Here is a 23447-nt window from a genome sequence, read left to right as displayed (position 1 = left end):
CAATGTGAGACACACATTCACAAATACAGCCTTGAGTTTGTTTTGTGTTGGCCACTGACAGTTGGGCGCAGGACCTATACAGGAAGGCAGTTTTTTTTGTTTTGTATTTGATTTTTTTCAAGACAGGGTTTCTCTGTATAGCCCTGGCTGTCCTAGAACTCACTCTGTAGACCAGGCTGGCCTTGCCTCCCAGAGTGCTGGGATTACACTGCCTGGCAGGAAGGCAGTCTTAAAAAGACTTAACTTACTTTTTTGTAGGCACAGTATTTTAGTAGAGGAGATCCCTTTTCTTAGAGGCTAGAGACCTCTGGGGAGATTGCCTGAGTGTAAAGAATAGGAAGTGGGAATCTAGGCTGATGATGAGACAGGGTTTAATGTTCAGATGAGCTGAGGCGTCAGCAAGTCGCGCATGTCTGCAGGCTTTGGGCACAGAACTACAGGTGGGTCAACACCTGAAAGGCAGATCATGGTACATAAGGAGGCCAGGGAGGCAGGTGCTGAATGACCATCCCATAGATGATCATTTGGGATATTTAAAAGAGCATGGGGGTTCTTTCGGCTTCTCAAAGATTTTTATTTGGAAGGGGGATACTATTTTTAGGGTCTATCTTTCCTAGTACTCCCTGGTTCCTGTGAAGATACATTTGAAGGGGACAGGATGGGAAGCTAGCAGAATAATAGAGTTAGGATCTGAACCAACACAGTGAGAGCATGGTTTCTGATAGAGCAGACCTGGCAGTCCATGTGGAGTTGACTGCTACCCAGCTTGGGTGAATGTCAACCCCACACAATACAGAGACAAACACCACACAGGCAGAGAAGGTGATGGATCCAGCTCTGGATGTTTAGAACTGGATTGGTTTCTGGGTTATCTGAGGTTCGATTCCCAGCACTCACTTGGTGAGTTCCAGGGATTCTGACACCATCTTCTGACCTCCATGGGCACCAGGAACACATACAGTACATAGACATATATGTACAGGGAAAACATTCACACACATAAAATAATCTAAAAAGAACTTTCAAAAGTGTTTTTCTACTGTTTATGTTTAGAAATGTTTTAAAATGCTTATCTGTTATTAACATATCTTATTTGGAGTCATTCAAAATCCTTTGCGCATTTTTTCACATTGAGTTGTTTTGCATTTAAGAATCCATTAGATTTGAATTCATCTTTAGTTATTATTAGTATATCTGTGTGTGTGGGATACCAGCCTGTGGTGGTCAGGGGAGACCTCTGTGGAGTTGTTTTTCTTCCACCTTTAACTGGGTTCCAGGTATCAAGCTCAGGTGGTCAGACATGTGTGACAAGTTCCTTTACCAGTATCTTGATAGCCTTGTTTTTTTGTTTGTTTTGTTGACAAGTCCTTTGTCAAATTTCTGGTTTGCAAACATTTTCTCTCTGTGTAGGTCTTCAGTCTTTTGAAGGGAGTTTTTATTATTATTACTATTATTTTGTTTATTTTTTGTTTTTTTCAAGACAGGGATTCTCTGTGTAGCTGTGGCTGTCCTGGAATTCACTCTGTTGACAAGGCTAGCCTCGAACTCAGAAATCCGCCTGCCTCTGCCTCCTAAGTGCTGGGATTAAAGGCATATGCCACCATTGCCCGGCGGGAGCTTTTTATTATTAAAGTACAACTTTTTCCCCCTCTCTTTGCAAGAGAGAAATCTTACCTAAGAAATACCTAAGAAATCTCTCCCTAGATAGGTCAGATTTTTTTTCCTGTTGTTTTCTTCTGTTATAATTTTAGGTCTTTCCATTTACACCATGATCTATTTTTGAGGCGTAGGTACATATTTAATATGGTGCAAAGAATAAATCAATTTAGTGGGAACAGAGAGAATCAGCTCTGAAGTGCACCCATGGAGGAAAAGGCTAGACTTAAGGAAGCAGGAAAAATCTGAATGGCCAGTACATTGTACCAAAAGAAGCAATGGACTGTCTTTCCAACTTGGATGAAGTTACCAGTGAATTTAGGAAGAATATCTTCCGTCCAAACTTTTCCCTTAGTGGAACTGCGTGTAAGAATCTATAAGAATCAGCAACAACCGCGGAGAGGCTTGAAGCACTTTCCCTTTTCTGTTATGTGCTCTCTCGCCATAGCATTACTTTCTTTTTAAACATTATCCTTTGGTTAGCATACTAAGGAATGGGCTTCGTGATGGCATTTTTCATCTGTATATGTCATCACATTCGTACTTAGACATCCCTTGAGATCTCTTAAACGGTCACTCTCGACCGAGGGTGACTCAGGCAGATTCCCTTGGGGCATTCCGGTATCAGATCCAAGGGACAAACCCCTAGAAGGAGTCACAGCCCCTCCTCCCCCGCCCCCCAGTGGGAACCTAACAACCACACTCAGCAGGGCTCGCCAACCTGTCCCCTCACCAGGGTGACCTCAGGGAAATTACGACAGGTCGACAGAGCTGGAATTCAAAGCCGAGCAAACGCGGGGTCGGTCAGGGAAGTGCCTCCGGTGGTTCCTGGCAGCGGGCGCAGGAGGGGGAGAGGGAGCTACAGTCATCCGCACGGACGCCCTTGGGGATGTTTGCGCCCCCGGCTTGCCGGGAGCGTGGGCACGCTGGGTCCTTTCCAGACGCACAGCTGGACCCATTCCTGACCCTTGACTCCTGACCTTGACCCCTGCCCCGGCGTCAGCAGGTCCTGGCTGATCTTGGCGGGATACGATCACTCGTTCCCGGAGCCGCCTGTCTCTCTCCCCCTCCTGCTAGTCGTAAAGTGCTGTAAAGGGCTGCACGCTTTACGGCGCCGTAGGTGAGACCCGGAAGCTCTGTCCCTGATGGGCACATGGTTTGGGGTCTACAATGATAGAAAGGCTGCGGTGAGACTTTGAGGGACGTTAGCGAATCACGTTTGAGTCTCTAAGCGGGTAATTGGATCACACTTTATTTAAAACAGTCATTCCAGTCTTTTCTAAGAGTATGCAGGATATGAGTGTCAGACGCACGCGGGGTGCAACCTTGGTTTTTTATCCCTAGACTTTTGGTCCCCGGTGTTAGCTGACGTTTTTGTTGTTCACTTCGCTCTGCAGTCTTCCCCCTCCCTGGAGTTCGGAATGCTTTACTTGATCGGCTTGGGCCTGGGAGATGCCAAGGACATCACAGTCAAGGGCCTGGAAGTTGTGAGACGATGCAGTCGCGTGTATCTGGAAGCCTACACCTCAGTCCTGACTGTAGGGAAGGAAGCCCTGGTACGTGATTAAAGTCCCCAGGCGAGCGTCCGACTCTAGAGTACACTAGACTGCAGACTCCAAGCGTCTGCTTTCTTTTTAGACCCTTTAAAACACACACTCTGTTCATTAAGGTCTGCCTCATACTCAGTGACTTGGGAAATGAAACGGTAGTTTGTCCTACTTTACAAGTCAAATTTTGTGTCTTTCTTCAGTAAATAAAAAAAAAGTTATTTTACACTCTTGGGGATAGTTATCAAATCCGTTATTTCATGAGCTAGCCAGAAATCCTTTCCGAGTTGAGTGCTAATGAGGTGCTGACACAGCTTTAATGAGTTGCTTATACATTCAGCGAGCGATCTGAAAGCTGCCTCCTTTGAAGTATTTCCATAGGGAACAGCAATCTCATTTTTGTCTGCAACGTATCCAAAGAGACCTTATGTATACTCTCCCAGGAAGGCTCTCATTCCCACATGTACATATAGAGTGACTAAGTAACCAGAGGATTTATTAGTGCATTATATACCTTAAGCAGGTTCTCATTAAGGGTAATTATGTAAACAATAAGTCAGTTTCTGGTTGGTTGTCAGACTCAAAGTGGACCATATATTGAGATAAAGGGCTGATGGGTTCTTATGGGAGGAGAGGAAAGGTTTTTTAAATTGTCAAGTCTTCCATATATAAAAGTGTGGGCTGCAGAACTTGGGTCATATCTCTCAAATTCACAACTCAGAATTCAGAAGGTTTCAGAGTTACGTTAAAAATCTTTAATACTCAACTAAGGCTTTTTCTTAAATTAGCCACACATTATACAGCAAAGTAGTCTCTAATAGTCAGTTTGATTTGCTGGTCACACTTGTCGGTGTTTACACATACTTCAAGATGATAGAAATGCATTTCTGACCAGTGATCAAAAACTATGTTGGATTTAAAACCATCTGAGAGAACAGATAACAGATTGGCCAGTTAATCGAATAGAATATTATATAATAGCTTAGTGCAAATTTGGGACATAGCTTGTTTTGCCTTGTGACATGTGCCAGAAAATTCCTTTATGTTTAATTTCTTACTGTATACATTGAGGTCAGACCCGCCTGCCTCCTAGGCTCTTAGAACAGTGTCCACCACAAAAGTTTTCAGACATTTTAGCTGTTAGCAGATATATTTCCAAACTTCTGAATGTTAGTTTCTTAATTTATCAAAGAAAAATAACCAAATGGAAGGTATATAGTGTTTGTTAAGGTATATGTGAAAATGCTTTATAAATCCTAAGTATTAGTAAATATTAGTTTTCAAGGTTTTCCCTCAAAACATAAATGTAATTTTTAGGGGTCTGAGCTAACCTTACCTGTAAGTAAATTCTGTGTAATTTTTTTAAGGTACCAGAATGTTTGTTTTTTCATAGTAATAAGTGTTGATATTTTTGGAACTTTATTTTGCTGTTTTGTTTATTTTCCTGACATTGCTTGGCCTTGAACTGAGGGTTGCGCACACGCCTCACAAGCACTCTACCACAGAGCTACATTACCCAGCCTTCTACAGTTACGCTTCCATTTTGTAGGCACACAAATGTTCCAAAACTTGTCCAAAATCATATAGTTAGTGACTGAAGCAACATACAGACTAAAGCGGCTCTGAGTTGAGAATTATCCTTCTAGACTTTCATCCCGTCTCTCTGCATTCTTAGCTATAGATATTAACCACACAAAGTATAACAGAGAAGTTATAGCAAGCCAAACGGTTTGGCCTGGATCTTATCCTATCACAAAATTCTGCTAGTGTTGTCTTCATGTCCTCCAGGTGCTTAGCTCCTGGTCTTCCCTGAGTGGCTTGCCACAGGGTACCACCTGCACCATCTGCCTTAAGTCAGTCATTTATAAGTTCATGCCTTATATTTCCAGTAAAACTGTAGAACCTCTTTCTCTTCACTCTTCTGTTTTTCATTTCCATATTTTCTTGTTAAAACAAACTGATATTTTGAAGTTGTTATATATCTATATGAAATCTTGTTTCAGCTATAGGTCATTATATTACAGGGAAAAGATAATTCTATTTTCTATAATGAACAAATGCTTTCTTTTTATTAATAATCACCAGTCAAGATTTTATAAAAGGCACATACAGATGTTTCTAAAGAAATTGCAAGTTTGTCTGCTCACTGTTGTTGTGTTTTAATATAGTCTCTAAAAGAAGTGGAGAGATAGCAAATCTGGGGAAGAATATCGGCTTTGGTAGATGCAACTTTAGCTTCCAACAGTAATTACTGTTGATACTTTAAGTCTTACATTCTTATTGGTTGAATGCATCTATACTTTATAGAAAAATGTATAAGCAGCACAGCCTAAAAGCCTTCAGGGTCTGTCTGCGTTATACCTAGGAAAACTTAATGAAAGACCTACGTAATTTATAATGGTAGTGGGAGGAAGAAACTATAATACGTCTGTAAATAACTGAAGAGGTTTGATCTAAACTGGCGCCCTGGAAACCCATAATCTAAACCGGTTCCTCAGCCCACATGGTAAAGTAGAGATCCAGCTCCTTCCAGTTGTCCTCTGACCTCCATCTGTAGGAGGCGGGATTTCAGTTAGCATTACAAGGGTGGCATGTGGCTTCTTGGTCATTTTCAGGGTACATTAGTTCAGTAAAGACCATTGTACTCGGTGTCCAGTGATCATGCGTGTTCTCTGAGATATATTGAAGCTTCCTGTGACTGTATGTTTTCTTGTTTCTAAAATCAAAGTCAAAAATGTAAAGATTAATGATTAAGAAAAGGCGCATAGCAAACGTGTAAATGAAGAATGCATTTTTATTTTATCAGTGTAAGTAGTGTTGTTGTGAGCTTATGAAACAGTTTTAAAGGGTGAGGTTGTTTTCCCATCTGAGTAATAGGTTTTATGTAGGTGTTAGGAAATTATTCCCACATTTGAAATTGTGGCATTTATCTTTGGATATTTATTTGTCATGTACTTCCTTGTTTGATCAATCTTGGGTACCACTACTCTTCAACTGCAGTATCCCTGCAACTTTGAATAACTGACTTCTCAATGTGAAGGAATAATTTTATGTATTTATTCATGCATCCTTTTCCATGTTTGAAGTGCATGGGGACTCAGTTATAAGATTCAGTTATATGATCCTGCATAATATCATTAATCAGTATCAGACCAGTTCACTAGCTCAGTCTCCTGGCTTTGTTCTCTAGAACTGGACTTCAAGAAACTAATCGACAAAACAGCTTGGATGGAAACTTCCTTTGTATTTAAATTCATTTTTTTCTATAATTATATAAAACTGTTCATTTTTTTGTGAACAGCTAAATTGTAATTTTCATTTCTTATTGATGTTGCCTTTTATTATCTCCAGCACAGCAAAAATGTTCCTGTAGAAATTGGTTAAAACATCTGCACTATCATGTATCATTATTGTTAATGTATTCCATATTTTCATGTTTCTGGAATAAGGCTCATGAATACATAGTCTCTGTTCATCCTTTAGTGTTCTGCCTAGTCTATTAGACACAAATTTAGAGGCCTCAGATGTTAAGAGGTCTGCTTTCTCTAGGGATATGATGATAGCCCCAAAGACAGAGTTTAATTGCATCATGATATGGAGTACTGGCTCACTGATGAGTTGTATTGACTGATCTGTGTTTGGATGGTTGCCAATGTTTGTACCTAGTTCTAGACAAAGATTGTTCTGCGTGTATGTGTGTGTTAAAGCCTCGCCTGCTGTATATCATTTTGATATTTCAATATCCTACTTGTATCTGTAGGAAGAGTTTTATGGAAGAAAATTGATTCTTGCTGACAGAGAAGAAGTAGAACAAGAAGCAGATAATATTTTTAAGGATGCAGATGTCACTGATGTTGCATTCCTTGTGGTTGGTGATCCATTTGGGTAAGTGCAAATAGACATTGTGGGTTTCTTACTTATCAGCAGTGATTATTCTGCTTAACCATTTCCATGCCAGGGCCTGATAAGTTTACCTGAGTTTTACCTGAAGTTTTGTATTTAAATTTTCAACGAAGAGCATCTACTTGATAAAGATGACATCATCAGTGTGAGCCTAGCAAGTGTCAAGTCTAGCATTTGTTCCTTTCATGCCTTTGTCTTTGTACAAGGTTATAAAGGCATTAGACACCTTTAACTAGTGTGTCATTATTAAATAAGGCTCTCCACTATCTAAAGTGAGGTCTCCATTCGCTTTGATAATTGCAGCCCTCTTTGGCTTCCTTTGTTCTAGAATTCCCCCGCCCCTTCTTTTTTAATAATCTAATATTTGGCAATAATGCTGTCACTTACTTGCCTGGATTTATCATTTATCAAACCTCTGATTTCAATGTCCCTTCTCCATTGGGAGCACTGCTCCTCCTCATTACTAAGAAGATGGGTTTCTACTTGTCTAGTCAAGCATCATCAATCTCTAGTGTCAAGCCAAACACAAGAGTTCTTTGTCTACAGCTGGTGACCCAAGATTTATGTCACAGATTTGGGGAACATAAGGACAATTAAATCACTCTGGGCCCACCATCAAGGATATTTCTCAAAACAATGGGGGTTACATGTGTATGCATCTGTCATAAAGAAAATAATTTATGCCAGTATGCAGAGCCAGAGAGTCTGTATGATTATTATATTTAATTGCAAATTATATTGGGTAGTCACTATAAAAATATTTAAATTATTTTAGCTGCTGTCTAATATTGTTTTCTATAAAATTAAGGCTTTCTCAAATTTCACGGTACCTTTCTTTTTCTAGCTATAGGATATTAAAATGAAAAAGAAAATAAAAAATCTTATCCAGCAAATTTCTTCTTTTATATAGAATTTTCTCAGTATTACATGGACTCCGTATGTCTAAAATCTGTGTCTTCTATAGAAAAACTCTGGCCCAGACTTCCTGACATGGCGGCAGTGCAGTTCTTATAATTACCTGTGAGCTGGCTCAGTCACTGCTAGTGTCCATTGTACAATAAAACTGCTGCTCAACGCGAGGTGTCTAGCCTGGTGTCAGCCCACAGGCTTGCCAGTCCACATGAAATAAGTAGACAGATTGAGAGCAACCATTAGAAACTAGTCTACCCAATTTAAAAGAAAAATTTGTTGTCTACTGATATAATAAAAATTAGTTTATACTTTATATTGTCCCATTTCACAAGGTATGGTTGGTTTGGTTTGGTTTGGTTTAAAGTTTTTTCTAAAATACAAAAAACCCCACAAACTTTAAAAATATGTGAAATGGCCGGGCAGTGGTGACGCACGCCTTTAATCCCAGCACTTGGGAGGCAGAGGCAGGTGGATTTTTGAGTTCGAGGCCAGCCTGGTCTACAGAGTGAGTTCCAGGACAGCCAGGACTATACAGAGAAACCCTGTCTCAAAAAGCCAAACCAAACCAAACCAAACCAAACCAAACCACAGAGGCATATGGAAAAGCCTTTCTTTGAACGTTATACTTAAGCAAGTGACTGGAATGGGGTTGGAGGCCCATCTTTCCAGGCAGAGCAGACCAGAAGATTGCTTAAGGTGCTGAAAGCCACCTCGACTAGAGCGTGGGGTGGAGGGTATAAGAAGGTGTTACACAGATAAGCAGGAGCCATCTGTCTTTATGTCTTTGGAGGGATGAGGAATCTTATTTGAAAGACAGAAGTAAACCTTTGGAGGATCTTAAAGCAAGAAACATCATAATTCTTTCTTGAAAATGTTTGACTTGCTTAGTATGAGTCGATTTTTATGGAGGCAGGGGTGTTTCTAATAAAGGAAGGAAAGAACCTTATGGAATGGATTTAGAAGAAAGGCATTGGAATGGATTTAATAGATATGGAAAAAGAAGGACTTTTTCTGACTTAAGGACTCGTTCTAGAAGCAGGAAAGCAGGCCATTGTGGTCATGAAGTCATTGGTCTATGGGTGGGACTTAAAGCCAGAGGAACAAAAAAAAAAAGCCCTAGGAAAGGTGGGTACTCCGGTGCTCCTGGCCAGAGCAGAGGGGACAGCAAGCGGATGTCACTAGAGAAGCTGGAAAAGATGTGAGTGTGCTAGCAGAAGACTGCGGGGGTGGGGTGGGTGGGAGTGGGTGGGTGTGGGTGTGGAATTGGATCAGGATAAGGTTCTGAAGCAGGACTGGGCGCAGGGTGGGAGGTGGGAGGGGAAGGGAGAGTGCTGTGTGACAGGAAACTGATGGCAGAGCAAGCGGCTTGATGTAGTTGGCTTTCTGGTGATTGCAGTACATGCTTCCCTCTGGGAATCTCTGCTGTCCCGGGGTATCCATTGCTATGCTAGCAAGTAGTTGTCCAGTGGGGCGTCTCTCAGTGGCTGATCATCTAAAACCTTGTGTCATGTTTAAGTAATGTTCCCTATACTACACTGCTCTCCGGTTCCTGCTGGGTTCCTGGTGAGACGTAGTTGGAAATGGGATCTTAAGAAAGATGTCATTAATTAATTAAATTAATTAAATTTGTTTGTTTCTGAGTTTCATTTGTTTAGTTTTTAAAAAAGAGATTTCAATATGCTGCCCAGGCTAGCCTTACTCAAGTGATCTCCTGCCTCAGTTTTCTAATTAACTAACTGGGACTGATGACACATAACTACACTAAAATTTTGTTTCATTAGTCAAGCCAAGATGAGCAAGTTCATTGACTTGATGAAACCAGGAAAAACATGAAATGCAAGAAGATACTAACATTCTTATTACAATATGAACAATAAAATGTCTCATTTAAGTTTAAGCATCTTTCTGTTTCCTTGAATGGAATGTGAAAGGATGAGTGGCAAGAGGGCTTCGATGGGAGCGAGCTTACTTACTGTATGAGCTCAGGCCACACAGAGCAGAAGGGGGAACTGACACCTAGAGTTGTCCTTTACCTCCACGTGTGTTCCATGTAGCACACACACATTGATGACATGAGTTTCAAATGAATTTCAAATTATAATGTTTATGATAGCTCTTGATTGTCTCGTTCCACGTTGAAACAGTAAATTTCCAGATAGCCAGACCTCCTCAGGCCCCTCCTCTCCTCCCCGCCCCGCAGTTCCCCACTCCCGTCCTAGGTCCTGGAAGCACTGCTGCAGAGCCTTCATGTACCTGGCTGTTTCCATCAGTTACATCATTTTACATCTTTCCTTTTGAAATTGCCTTTAAAAGAACTCCAAATAGCAAGTGTGCGGTTAAGGCAAAGTGTTTTTACTAGTTCTGGTTATGTAACTCAGTTCCTACATTTGGAAAACAGTAAACCTATCTGTGTGTGTGTTGTTTACTGATTATTTCAAATGAGTTTGTGATGATGATAAATACTAAACCAGTTTTTCTTTCATCTATTTAAGTAACTCACCCATAAAAAGCAATTTAAATTAAAAAATAACACCCTCATCAAATAACTAATTTACTTTTCCTTGTACTTAAAATTAGGTAGTAAGATTCTGTTTTTAAGGTAGTATCAAAAACATTCTTTACATCTGACATTCTTGTTATTTTTTAAACACTTGCTATAAATGAAATTGCTAATAATTTTTATACTGGTTTTATTTTATGTGTGTGATTAAAAACAGGCTTCCCTAGTGGGCATGTTTTAATCTGTAGCCGGCTGCCTCATGGGGTGCAAGCCCTTGATCTGCCCACTTGGTATGCATTGACCAGTTGACAGATTCTGCTTATTTCTAAGTAGTTTCTCAAACATGCTAATGTTGCTTTCCTCAGTAGGGCTTAGCATTTTTATCAAGATGAAAAAACCTCTAGTAATGCCATTCTAAATTGATGTGAGATTACATGTCACAGTATTCAATTTATATGTACATCTACTCCCTTCCCCACACCACCTCCAGCCTATTTAGGTATAATCACACATTTCAAAAAGGAAAGTTAACAGTCAGAACACACACACACACACACAAACACACACAGTAGACAGACTGGAAAGAGCTACAAATAGAAAGATTGCACACAACTATAAACTCCAAATGGAATTCTATTGGGCAGAATTTTAATACATTGAAGGACCAACAAGCTGTGAGCATGTCCTGTGTTTTACCTTTAGTTTTAAGATGAAAACAAATCCCAATGGGGCAGAAGAACTGGTTTAGCTATACCACCCATAGAACTGTAAAGGAGAAAACTCAGTCATTTATAGGGTCCCACTTACATATGGAAGCCAGTACAAAAATAGACATTAGGATAATTGTTCCCAGTGCCTGGGAAGAGTCCTGGGGAAGGGGCTGGAGTGACGATGGTCACTGGGCACAGGACAAAGCTGAGGCAGAGCAATTCTAATAACTTATAACGTAGTGGCAACTATGGATGTTAACAGTTGGATATTCTGAAATAAATAGAAGAGTACACAAGAAAATGATAAATGAGGTAATAAGTTACCTTGATCATTACTCATTTACATGCATTGAAATGCCAATTGGATTTATTACTAATGGCCAGCTAAAATTTCTTAAAACTAATCTAAAGAAGTCCTGACACAAGAATCAAATTGCTGAGTTTATATTCTCCAGCATCTCTAGCAGATATCAGAACACGGCATCTGTTAGCACTGTAGTTGGAATTCCATCTTGTGAGGGATGTGGCTAGACGACCACTGCATCCCTAAAAGGCCCACATAAAGGAGCACTGCAGGTGCCTAGTGGGATCCGAGGGAGAACACTGTCCCTTTGACTTGAATTCATGTGTCGGCTAGAAGATTAGTGCCATTCACTTAACTCAACTTGTTTTCTCACTACAGGGCTACAACACACAGTGATCTCATTCTGAGAGCAACAAAGTTGGGCATCCCGTATCAAGTTATTCACAATGCCTCCATAATGAACGCTGTAGGCTGCTGCGGTTTACAGGTAATGCCACAAAGGAAGGGGTAGACAGAACATAGCAAGAACAGTCTGTCTTCCTGTAAGCTACAAGTTGATTTTATTGTTATTTCATGAACTGTAAAACTTAAAATTAGGAGAATTTACTCTTCAACATATGCTGGCTTTTTAATACTGTTTTTCTATAATTTATTATTTTTCTTGCTGTTTTCGTTTAACCCTTTCTGTCAATAGGTCATATAAATTTAGCTACAGGATTATTTAACCTTTATGTCAATCTTGTACATGCATAAAAAGGAAAGATTAGACATATTGCAGTAAACATTCCTAAAAGCGTTTTATAGTCTTTCAGTGACCTCATCAGTACGGTTGAGCTTGAGTTTCCCACACAGTATCCCTTTCTCTTTCACTGAGAGCAAGTGATGCTGTGTTTCTTAAATGAATACAGAGCTGTTAGCCAGTGATGAAGGCACTGAGGCCATGTCACAAGTGCTGGTGTGTGGAGTTAGTTACTTTTAACTCTAACAGTTGCGGCTCAGAGAGCTGGAAAGAGTGCTCTATTGATGTTTCCAGGACTTACCCTTGAGTGGTTGGTAGCCACTTTCCCACTGTGATATCTGTTCTGATACTCAGACCTGCATAATCCACGGCACCTGTGGTCCCTGCATAGGCAGCAGTGTTTCATAAGAAACTGTCTATGAGGACACACTCCAAATCTCTATGGATCTTAATCAGAAAAAAAGTGCATCTTGGAATCCATGAAATAACACCTTTCCTGATATATCTTGCTGAAATCTATCACCTATCGATAGATATTTTTTAAAAGATACATTTGGTGCCATGAGAGGCCAGTGAATATGCCTCCAAGCGTAGCAGCCTAAGTTCTAACTCTGAGACTCAGCCACATGGTGGAAAGAGAGCTGACTCTTGCAAGTTGTCCTCTGATCCCCATGTGCATGTATGGCATGGCCCCCTCTCAAACTCAACAAATGTTTAAAAAGAATGTTAAAGCCACCTATTTGTTACTTCTGAAGAATACCTTAGTTTTATTGATTAGTACTTGCCATCCATTTTAAAATAATTTGATTGTGAAGAATCACATAAAACATTTATGCAAGTCTGCTTGGTACTTAACTCCTTGGTCTTAGTTACATGTGCATTGGTGTAAAAATTTATATTCTTTTTGTTTAAAATGTATATTACTACTCTTGACTTGTCTATATAGTCGAAAGCATTTCTGTATTGGAGCAGGGTGGAACTCTAAAATACTAATGCTACAAAGAACGTGTAGGTTAGAGAAAATGGACTCCTAAAAATGTTTCTTAGTTGGTAACAGAGATGGAAAAAAAAAAAAAAGACAAAAAACAAACTGAAAAAAAGAAGTCTTCTCTTTGGGTAGTAATACCTTGAAAGATTTAGTGGTTACTAAAAGAAAAATAAATTAAAAGAAAAAATAATTAACACCTGATTAAAAAGAGATATAAAAGCATCAAACTAATAGAGTATACCCTTTTCATGTTGGTTTTAATTTTAGGTCTTGTGAAGAATGTAGCCCTTTATCATGTTTCCCCAGAAGTATTGTTTTTGTTTTATTTTCTTAAACATTAAAAAACCTACCACATGTATCTGTTGTGCAGAGTAAGAACTAAATTTGCTGGCCCTGACTTTACAATCATAAAGTGTTTCAGGAGGTGATTGTTCTGTATCTAAAATGGACGAGTTCTATTTGGAAAGGAATTTGCTGTGTGAATTGACTGTTTCCATGAGTCCCTGAGATTATATTTATGTTTAATCATTGTTTTTGAACGATTTAGCTTTCACGATTGAATATTACTTTCTCTAGACAGTTGTAACTCTGTCCCCATTCGTGTCATATTATCCAACTGTCCGTGCAGTGACAGCAACTGCATGGTCGGCTGTGCTCTGCTCCTCTAGTCCTCAGGAACCTCTGTGCCACCAAAATACTTGCATTCCCGTGGAAGAGGGACTGGTTTGCACAGTTCCAACTAAAAGGCATTTTAAGAAATGACAAATCTTTTTCATGAGCACTAATTATTAATTCTAAGACCCCCTGAAGATCTAGATCTGCAGATGCTTAAGTTCCCTCTACAAAATGATATAATATTTGCATCCATACAACCTGCACACAGACTCTCAAATACATTAATTCATTTCTGGGGTACAGTTCAGGTGCTAAGTAAAATCACAGCTTTATATTGTCTAGGGTTGGATAAGAAAAGTAGTACATATTAATTACAAACACAGTTTTGCCCATCCCCAAATATTTTTGCTTCATAGAAGCAAAGACATGGAGGGTCAGCTATGAATGTATGGCACATTTAGTAAATAAATGTGTATATATGTATATATACACATACACACGCACACATATATCATGTATAATGAAAGATCTTGAGGAATTCCTTTCCTTTTGGACTTTTTCTCTTTACTATGTGCACTATCATTTGTGGAAGACACTAACCTGAACAGCTGATTTTCATAGACAGTGTTCATGTGTGTATGTGTTTCTCTTGTGTGTGTAAGGGTGCATGTGAGTGCCACATAAGCCAAAAGAGGGTGTCCAATGCCCTGGAACTCTAGTTATATAGGCACTTAAAAGCTGTCCACCTATAAACTGTCTCAAGTCTCCTGGAAGTGCAGTACACACTAGAGCCATCTTGAACTCCAAGAGAGTTTACATTTTAGCCAGCACTCAAGTGCCGTAGGTCATGCCTTGAGAACCACCAACAAGCTAGTACAGATCTTAGAAAGTGACCGTACTGACTGAAAGAGCAGAAGCTCATTACCAGAAATACACCTGCCGTATGGAGAACGTAGGCAGACTCTTCCTGATGTTCTCTTGCGTAAGTTTGTAAAGGGAAGTGGGTTTTGCTTTTGGGAGGTGTCCCGACATCTCTGAATGCTTTGTCACGATTTCAGAAATAGGCATCAAGTTGTAACAAAGGCCTGCTTGGAGTGCTGTGGAAGACCTGGGCAAACATGTCTCTCCCATCGTTTCGGCCTCAGTTAAGGAAGCTGCAGATTCCTAACCCAGAGCGGGCACAGGCTTTTACACTGTTGCTTTGTTGACCCCCTGAAGCTGTTTTGTTTTCATTATTTTCCGAAGGAGCTTGCAAGGACTGTTCAGAATTAGAGTAGTCTACTGAGACTACTAAGTAGTCGCCTTATCTTGGTAGTTTATTGGACAGTGGGGGGTTTTTTGTTGATCAGTGATGGCAATGGTAGGTCATAGGATTTCATACCATAAGTATCATTGTTGGTGAAAATTTCTGTTTTAGAAGCTTACAGGTTAGACATTCATTCCATAAATACTGTTTATCTTCTCAGTGCTTGCTTGGTAAGGGCTTTTGGATGCAGGAGTAAACTTGTCTTGGAGGCGCTTGTGGGTGATTGTCTAATTTTCTTGTTCTTATGAAACACTTCCACTTTCTCTGGCTGTTGCTTAAGTGACACCGAATATTGCCATGTGTTCTTTTGTTTATATAGTGCATGTCTACTCTAGAAAAATGTATATTACTTTCAAAAGTAACAGCCTCTTTTCTGTTTTCATTCCCTGACACTAATACTTGATGCTGCTGGTTCTGCAGTCTTCCTACTGTTCAGCTTCCCAGCCTCAGGGCCTTCACTGTGGCCTGGGACCTGGAGTGTGTAGTAGTGGGCGGAAGTACAGCACTGCAAAGGGACTGACTCTGAGCTGCGTCCTGAGGAGAGCAGAGCTCTCCATGCCCGTCCTCACAGAACTCACCTAAGCTCTGTCTTATTATTTGACAACTCATTAGCATAGTTATTAAACATTTTCTCTTCCCATTAATTTTGTTTTTTATTTTTATTTGATTGTTTATTTTCATTTTGTTTCTATTTTTATTTGTTTATTTTTATTTTCCTTCAGTGTCTTAATTTGCTTTTTAATGTCTGTGTGGGGGTGCATGTGTGTCACAGTAAATGCATATAGGTCATGGGTCACCTTGTATAATGGCTTCACCCCTTCCACCATGCATCTCAGGGGTCAAAGTCAGGTCATTAGAGTTAGAGGTAAGTACCTTTACCCTCTGAGTCATCTTGCTGGCTCTTGTTTGGATTTTCCGAGACATGGCCTGGTTATATAGCCGAGGTTGGCTTGGAACTCACAATCTTTCTACCTTAGTCTCCCAAGTGCTGGCATGATGTGTGTACTACCATATTTCCTCTACCCACTGCTTTAGAGCACTGACTCATTGTTCTTTCTAAACTGTGGGTCTCACTGAGTCACTGTACTCAGGCAGCTCGGCAGATGCCTCTCCCATGTGCAGTGTTGGCGGTCACATAATTACCGTCAGTTCTTTAGCTTGCTCGCCTTCACGCCTCCCAGTGCCTTCATCGCAGCACCATTAAAACAATCTATTTAACAGATATTTCCTGAGGCAAGTGCTTATGTGTCTTCTGCTTTCCAAGTCAGTTATTGTCTTTGAAGTAATATGCTTTAAAATATAATTCTTTATAGTTAGTCCATAAATAGATTCCCACTTATATAGGAAATCATAGGTTTTTATAGTTCTTCTGTGACATGTCATAGTCAACATATGTATCTCATGTGTAGCCATACTCATAATCTTAATATCAGCAAAAATCAATGTAATACCAATGAAACAAAGTTTATTCAGGTTAAGAGCAATGACAACAAAATGTCTCCAAGATCAGTACTCTGAACAGACAAGAAAACTAGTTGCTCTTTAGTCTGTGGGTTTACGGTGGACATTTTGGTCCTTCTGCTGACTCTGCTTTCTCTTCATGTTCATGGATTTAACATTCACATGGAGCCTAATGGACTTTTTTTTTTAGCAAGTTACAATTTCTAGTTTGTGTGTGTGTGTGTGTGTGTAAACCATGTTTCTTAATTTATCACATTTAAGAAAACAGTAAAGCACAGAAAGTATTTTAAATACAAGCTAACAAGTGTTGAATCCTGCTAGAGCAGAGCTTTGCCGAGTACCTGTGCTAGGTACTTGTACTGTACAGACGGCTCAGGAGGTAGAAGTGCTTGCTGCCAAGCCTGATGACGTAAGGGCAGGGCCCAGATATACAGTCTGGAAGGGAGAACCAGCTGCCACATGTTGTCGTTGTGTGCCACATGCATGTCTGCACACGTGTGTGTATATGCACACTAAATAAAGGAATAAATGTAAAAATGGCGTGTCTGAGCCAGGCAGTGGTGGCGCACGCCTTTAATCCCAGTACTTGGGAGGCAGAGGCAGGCAGATTTCTGAGTTCCAGGACAGCCAGGGCTACACAGAGAAACCCTGTCTTGAAAAAAACAAAAAACAAACAAATAAAAAAAAAAGCCAAAAAAACCCAAAAACCCAAAAACAATGGCGCGTCTGACTTGTGAGTGGAAGGCAATGGTGGTGGCAAGGAGGCTATCAGAGTCACTCAGACAAACGGAGTCAAGGACTCAAGGCGGCAGGAGCTGCTTGAGTAGTCAGCATCCTTGTGAGTTCTGCAGCTGGAGACGGTGGAACTGGGTGCTTGGTAAGCTGTCGGAAATGCGAGCTGCAGATTCAAGGCAAGTCAGGCTAGCTCCTCTTTCTAGGCAGTTGTTTAAGGCATCCTGTTGCATAGCCCGTCCTCCCTATTCCTCGTGCTCACCCCTGCACCTTCATCCTTCTTCTCTCTAACTTTTACTTCACAGCCTGCCTTTCTGGATGCTTTTGGGTACTTTTTCTGAGTGTGACAAATGCCGTCCTCTCAGAATATGTAGCGTCCACGTGTCATACCAGCAAGGACTCTTACAACCTAGTAGTCATCCTTCTTGTACATCCTGTCCCTCTGTTTCAATAGTTAGTACCTCACACAGTCACTGGTTGGATGGATGAAGGGTTTTGTCTTCCTGATTTTTTTTTCTTTCTTTTTTGTTTTTTGGAGACAGGGTTTCTCTGTATAGCCCTGGCTGTTCTGGAACTCACTCTGTAGACCAGGCTGGCCTCAAACTCAGAAATCCTTCTGCTTTTGCCTCCCAAGTGCTGGGATTAAAGGTGTGTACCACCACTGCCCAGCTGTCTTCCTGATTTTGTTTTTCTTTTTTCTTTAGTATAACATGTTCCAGTATCAAGTTAGATTGGCTACTTTCTCTTTAAGTTATTCCAGATGAAAGCAGAACAGATCTATGTTTCCTCTAATATTTCTGAGTTTTCAAACTTAGTTTTAAAGCAGTTAACATTGCCAGAGTTGAAGCAATAATATTGTCAGGAAGAATGGTGGCAGCACACAGGCCGGAGTTGTAAGACAGCTGGTGTTCAGGCTTCTGCAACCTCAGTTCTTGTCACTGAGATTTGCTTCAGTTACTTTTTACAGTTTACTGGTAAGACCTTTGGTTGTGAAACACAGAGAGCCTATCTTTCTGTTCCTTGAGGTACTAGCATCTCAGTGGTGAAACTGTTTGCATAATGTTCCAGCCTTCATTGAAGAAGTTTGCATCATTGCCACAGAAGTGGCTACAGTTATAAATCAGGGTCCTGAAGGCAGTGCCTAAGTGAGATTGGGCAGTTCACAGTCCTTCACACAGAGCACTCCTGTTCCATTAGATGTGACTAGCATTCCAATTCTCTATTCGAGGCCTGCTCACTCTCTCTTTGAATGAAGAACTGAACTTCCTTGCCTCCATGGCTTTGTCTCATGTTTCTTAAAATATTAGAGCCTCTTAAGTGTTTATATAGAAATACAGTTTTCTCCTGAAGGTTTTTATGGCATAACATAAGTGTTTCAAGTTTGATGGGAGGTAGCATGCCCCCTTTAGGATGTCTAATTGCGCTTGTCCATTTTAAATGTAGTTTACTAAGAGTAGTTTTGCATATTTAGTATTTTTTGAGCTCAGCTAATAGAACAGTTGGATTTTGTCAAGACACAGGAGTTCAGGATGCCTTCAATAATCACGAACATCATTACATCATATACTAAGCCCCAACCGTGGTTTGAGGCATGGCTAGGCACTCGGTATGCACTTGGTTAGTCAGTCTTTACAAGGATGATGCTTATGCTCACCGTGCACGAGGGTCTTTTCCAGATCCACGATGTCATTTGACTTCTCAGTGACTTCAAGGCTAACCAGAACCACTGTTGTAAGCCCAGAGCCTTTGTCAGCTCTGTGAGCTATCACCTTTCTCACAGACCAGAGATTCATTTCCTCATCATTTTAAACATGTGTCTACTATGTGCCTGGCACATAGTAGGTGATTTGTAGTCACTATTTGTTGGGTAACTTTACTTCACATAGGACAGAGGAAATCCTGTTATACAGGGCAGGAAGTCACAATGCTGAGACGTGCAGCAGCATGGTCTCTGTACACTGTCTTGTGAACACAGCGGTTACAGAGTAGGTGGCTTCTCAGAGGATGATTTGTTTGGATAACTTTCAAATGGGCTTTGAGAAGAAAGCTCCTTAATAGGTAAATTGGAGTCTGTAGCATACTAAGGACATGATGGCCGTCCCTTTAAGACTCAAGAAGTGACTGATAAAGCTTTAAGACCCCAGGATACAGAGCCTGAGAACGTCGCTGCTCTGGAGCAGTAGGGAGGGATGCCCTGAGTGCCCCGCCTTGTCTCTCTTCCTTCCTGTCTGCTTCCTGGCATCTCTTGCCACAGCTTCTGAAACCAAGGTGACAAGGACACTGTAGTGCAGAAAACAGCATCACCAGTGCCCACTTGGGACCCAACTCCTCCTTTTCACAGAAGAGCGCAAGGCTTAGGAAAGTTAAATGCTTTCTAATCTGTGATGACACATTTCTAGATTTTCAGTGTCTATACTTTCCTAATATCTTATAAGTCTCATTAAACTGTTTAAGTCATTTTATAACTTTAGCATTGTACTTTATAGTACATTCTCTTGGAAAACAGATCTCTTTTGTACAATGCCTCTATAAAAACTATTATAATATTAATATGTACCTTCATCATGTGAATAATGTTTGTGTGCCAGTTGATTCCCATAGCTGGGGACTGGTTGTATTGGCACTGTTCCTGCACAGCTAGCGAGCCAGCCTTTAAAACTTCAGTGTCTTTGAGTGGGCTCGTGTAGCTCAGTGCTTTAAAAAGTCAAACTTCTTGGTTTTAGTGATAGGGAAATGATGTGAACCACCTGGGTGAGATGGAGATTTGGAGAAAGGTCCTCATTGGTGGACTTTGATGAGAAAGACAAAGATATTGTTGAATCGGGAGAGTATAGGTTGTGATCAGTAGCAGGAGTGAGTATGTGGTCTGCAGTTGTATTGAGCTGATAATGATGGATAAAAACATACACTCAAGCCTAAACTGTGTGTTTATTCATGTTTAGCTGTGTGACCTTAGGTTAGTCAGTTGCTCTTAGTGTTGTCAGTGGAAAAAGAATGCTAAACTTTTGACACCTGCTGTAAGTCCTGAAAGCTATTTTTATTTCTGTATTTTTTTTCCTTAGGTTTGATTTTTTAAAAATTTTTAATATGTATATGGGAGCAGTAACTTCAGGTGACTGCAGATGCTCACAGAGGCCAGAGGGGTCAGATCTTCCTGGAGCTAGAGTTGCTGCTGATTATGAGTTTCACAGACTTGGGTCCGTCCCCTGCAAGTGTGGTACTAGCAGTTAACTACTGAGCCTTCTCTCTGCCTGAGCCTTGTCTTCAGTTCAATTTCAGGGTCCTTGACCTATAAAACAGTAGTAGTGATTGTCGTATCATTAAGTAATGTTTTGTTTTTCCAGTTGTACAAGTTTGGAGAAACAGTTTCTATTGTATTTTGGACGGACACTTGGAGGCCAGAGAGCTTCTTTGACAAGGTGAAGAAGAACCGAGAAAACGGCATGCACACATTGTGCTTACTTGGTAAGCCTTGGCCAGAGCCCTTCCCCCTTCCCCAGTGCAACCGTCAACATTCTCCTATTTTCATCTTGTGATAGGATTAAAACTGTAATTAGCTAGGTAGGGGTGGTGGGGAAAGGACCCAAGCTAGCCACTGTATGCATTCAGTGCTTTCCCAGATGCCCAGCACCAAGTGCCACCTAAGTCTGTGTTCATGCTGAGACTAGCTGCTCCCTCATATAACCTATAGTTCCTTTCCAAGAGCTGTATTTACAAGGTTGTCCATCCATCGTTCTTACAGCTCAGCAGACATCTTCTAGGATTTTCTGCATCAAAATCACAAAATGGTCCTTCTGGAAGACACTCCAGGATCATTTAGTTAGAAGCTGTTTTACAGATGATGTTGACTACTGAGTTTTTTCCAGTACCATTCCTTTACTGTTAACAGAACAGACTCCAAATGACCCACTGTTCCCGGCTCCCTTCACTGTACGGTGCTGCCCAAATGCTTATTTCCTGGGTAACAGAAGGCTGGGCCTGCCTTGTGCAGCACAGTAATAGTGCTGAGTCTCAGATGCACGCGGGCTTTGCCTCCCAGCAGCGATCACAAGATTTAACAAGTCACATGTCCCAGAGCCTTTGCTAAGCTTATACATTATAGAGAGGAATACTAGAGACATGTTCACATCCCTCCCCGTGCCCAGAACACAGCTAGCATCTTAAATTAACCTGGAAATGATATTTAGAGTTGGAACCAGAAGATAAAATCCTAGTGTCTCTGCTTACCGGCTAGAAAATATTGAGAAGCAATTCTTGGCTTTAGCCTTCTTATTATCAAATTAAAACAAACAAACAAAGCCTTAAAACAAACCACCCTTCCTCATAAGGTTGTGAGAGGAGTGTCTCTCAAACTAGTTGTGGTAATTTTTTTTTATTCTGTATGTGTGGACGTCAGGATAGCTTGTGGAATTAGTTCATTAGTTCTCTCTTTTCACTGTAAAGCCCCTGTGCATCAAGTTCAAGTGATCCGTGTAAGCAGCGAGTATGTGCATTTGCTTACATTTTACCAGCCCCCAGTCACAGGTCAATTCTTTCTTTTTGGTTGTTTTTATTGTGATGGTGGTTTGAGTAAGAGTGGCGCCCATAGGCTCATATATCTGAATGCATGGTCATCAGGAGTGGGAATCTTGGAAGGATTAGAGGGATGAGGAGGTGTGGCCTGTTGGTGTGGGCGTGCCCTCACTGGAAGAAGTGTGTCAACGGGATGGGCTTTGAGGTTTCCCATAGTATCTTCTTCCTGCTGCTTGTACAGCAGAATGTGGAACTTCTCCAGCACTGTATGTGCCTGCTTGCTGCCGTGCTCCCTACTCTGTATGTACATGCTTGTTGCCGTGCTTCCTACTATGATGATGATGGACTGAGCCTCGGAAACTGTTAGCAAGCCCCAGTTGAATGCTTTGTTCTATAAGAATTGGTCCTGGTGTTTCTTCATGACATTGGAACAGTGACTCAGATGGTTGCTGTTTGCCTTATTTCATTTATGTATTTGGGTGTGGAGTGTATGGTGTGAGGCCTCCAAATCCTCAGACCCTGGAGCTCACCATTGAATTAGTACATAGTTGTTGTGTGCCTGCTGTGAGTCTGCCTCTAGGGGTTAGGGAGCAACAGCTTAGCAGGAAACTAAGGAAATTTATAATTTATTTAGACACAAGATAGAAGCGATATGGTCAGAAGTTAACAGAACATTAGTTATGTAGATGGTTTTTAAGTACAAAGCATTAGAGTAGAAATCAACAAAGGCGGCATGAAATAACTGGAATTTACTTCTTAAGTGAGGTCGCAAATGGACCTGGGAGTAGGTAGTAGGGGAGCAGTGCCCACCACGCAGCACACATCTGGGCTTTACACCTCTCAGGAAACATGTTATGTTTTACAAATTCAAGGTGAATGAATTAATAGAGGTGTTTACCTTAGTATTGAAGGCATCATTTAAAGTAAAACATGGCTTCTACTAATTGTATCAGAGGCCATTTTTTCAATAGCATTCTTTTTTTTTTTTAATGTGCCAGGCAAATAGAACTATTAAATAATATTTCACATTTGAGAAATACTTAACATTAGTACCACAAACATTAAAAACCAGACAAGAGATTGATCATTGCTATAATTTCTAGGTAAACATTTTAGTATTTGTCAATAAGAAAAGGTTTTGCTATCACTTTAAAAAGTTGTAGAGTCTCTTCAGTTGTAACATATTTATTTTTACAGAAACAAACTTTGGCTGAACCATTTATTTTGCACATAAAGCAGGAAGCAGCTGTTGACCTTGTGTGACGTTCCTGTGAGGACACAGAGCCAGGCTGGCCTTTGAACATTTCCCAAGTAGTTCAGCCAGGCAGCAGTGGGAGTGAAATGCTAAGAACCAAATCTTAGTCATGGGGCCCTGTCAGACATCAAGAGTGCAGCGACTGTGTGCGGGTCGCTGTTGTACCCAGTGTCTGGCATGGAACCCAGAAGCCCTGTTACTAAAGGAGTCATTCCTTATAATGGTATGTTGTACCCTTTGTAAGAAAGCAGACATTTCTTTCAAAGTATGGTAAGACTATTTTTGACTTCGGTGTCATTGTTGAGGC

At 40.7% G+C, this 23447-nt stretch overlaps 1 protein-coding gene across 4 annotated transcripts in view; it reads left to right on the top strand.

The window, feature by feature from the left end:
- The first annotated feature begins 372 nt into the window (after positions 1–372).
- The window catches only part of Dph5 (diphthamide biosynthesis 5), a 33089-nt gene continuing 10014 nt past the window's right edge, over positions 373–23447 (top strand). Inside the window, exons 1-5 of one of the 4 annotated variants that reach the window (XM_052179396.1) lie at positions 373–440; positions 3054–3212; positions 6964–7088; positions 11911–12019; positions 20718–20838. In XM_052179396.1, coding sequence (XP_052035356.1) covers positions 3078–3212; positions 6964–7088; positions 11911–12019; positions 20718–20838 — 490 coding nt within the window. In that variant the 5' untranslated portion in view covers positions 373–440; positions 3054–3077. The other 3 variants (XM_052179397.1, XM_052179398.1, XM_052179395.1) reach the window with 3 other exon arrangements.

The sequence above is a fragment of the Apodemus sylvaticus genome, chromosome 4 (genome assembly GCF_947179515.1).
Source record: "Apodemus sylvaticus chromosome 4, mApoSyl1.1, whole genome shotgun sequence".
Classification (NCBI taxonomy): domain Eukaryota; kingdom Metazoa; phylum Chordata; class Mammalia; order Rodentia; family Muridae; genus Apodemus; species Apodemus sylvaticus.
Note: the sequence above shows the minus strand (reverse complement) of the source record. Positions and strands in the feature narration are given on the sequence as shown.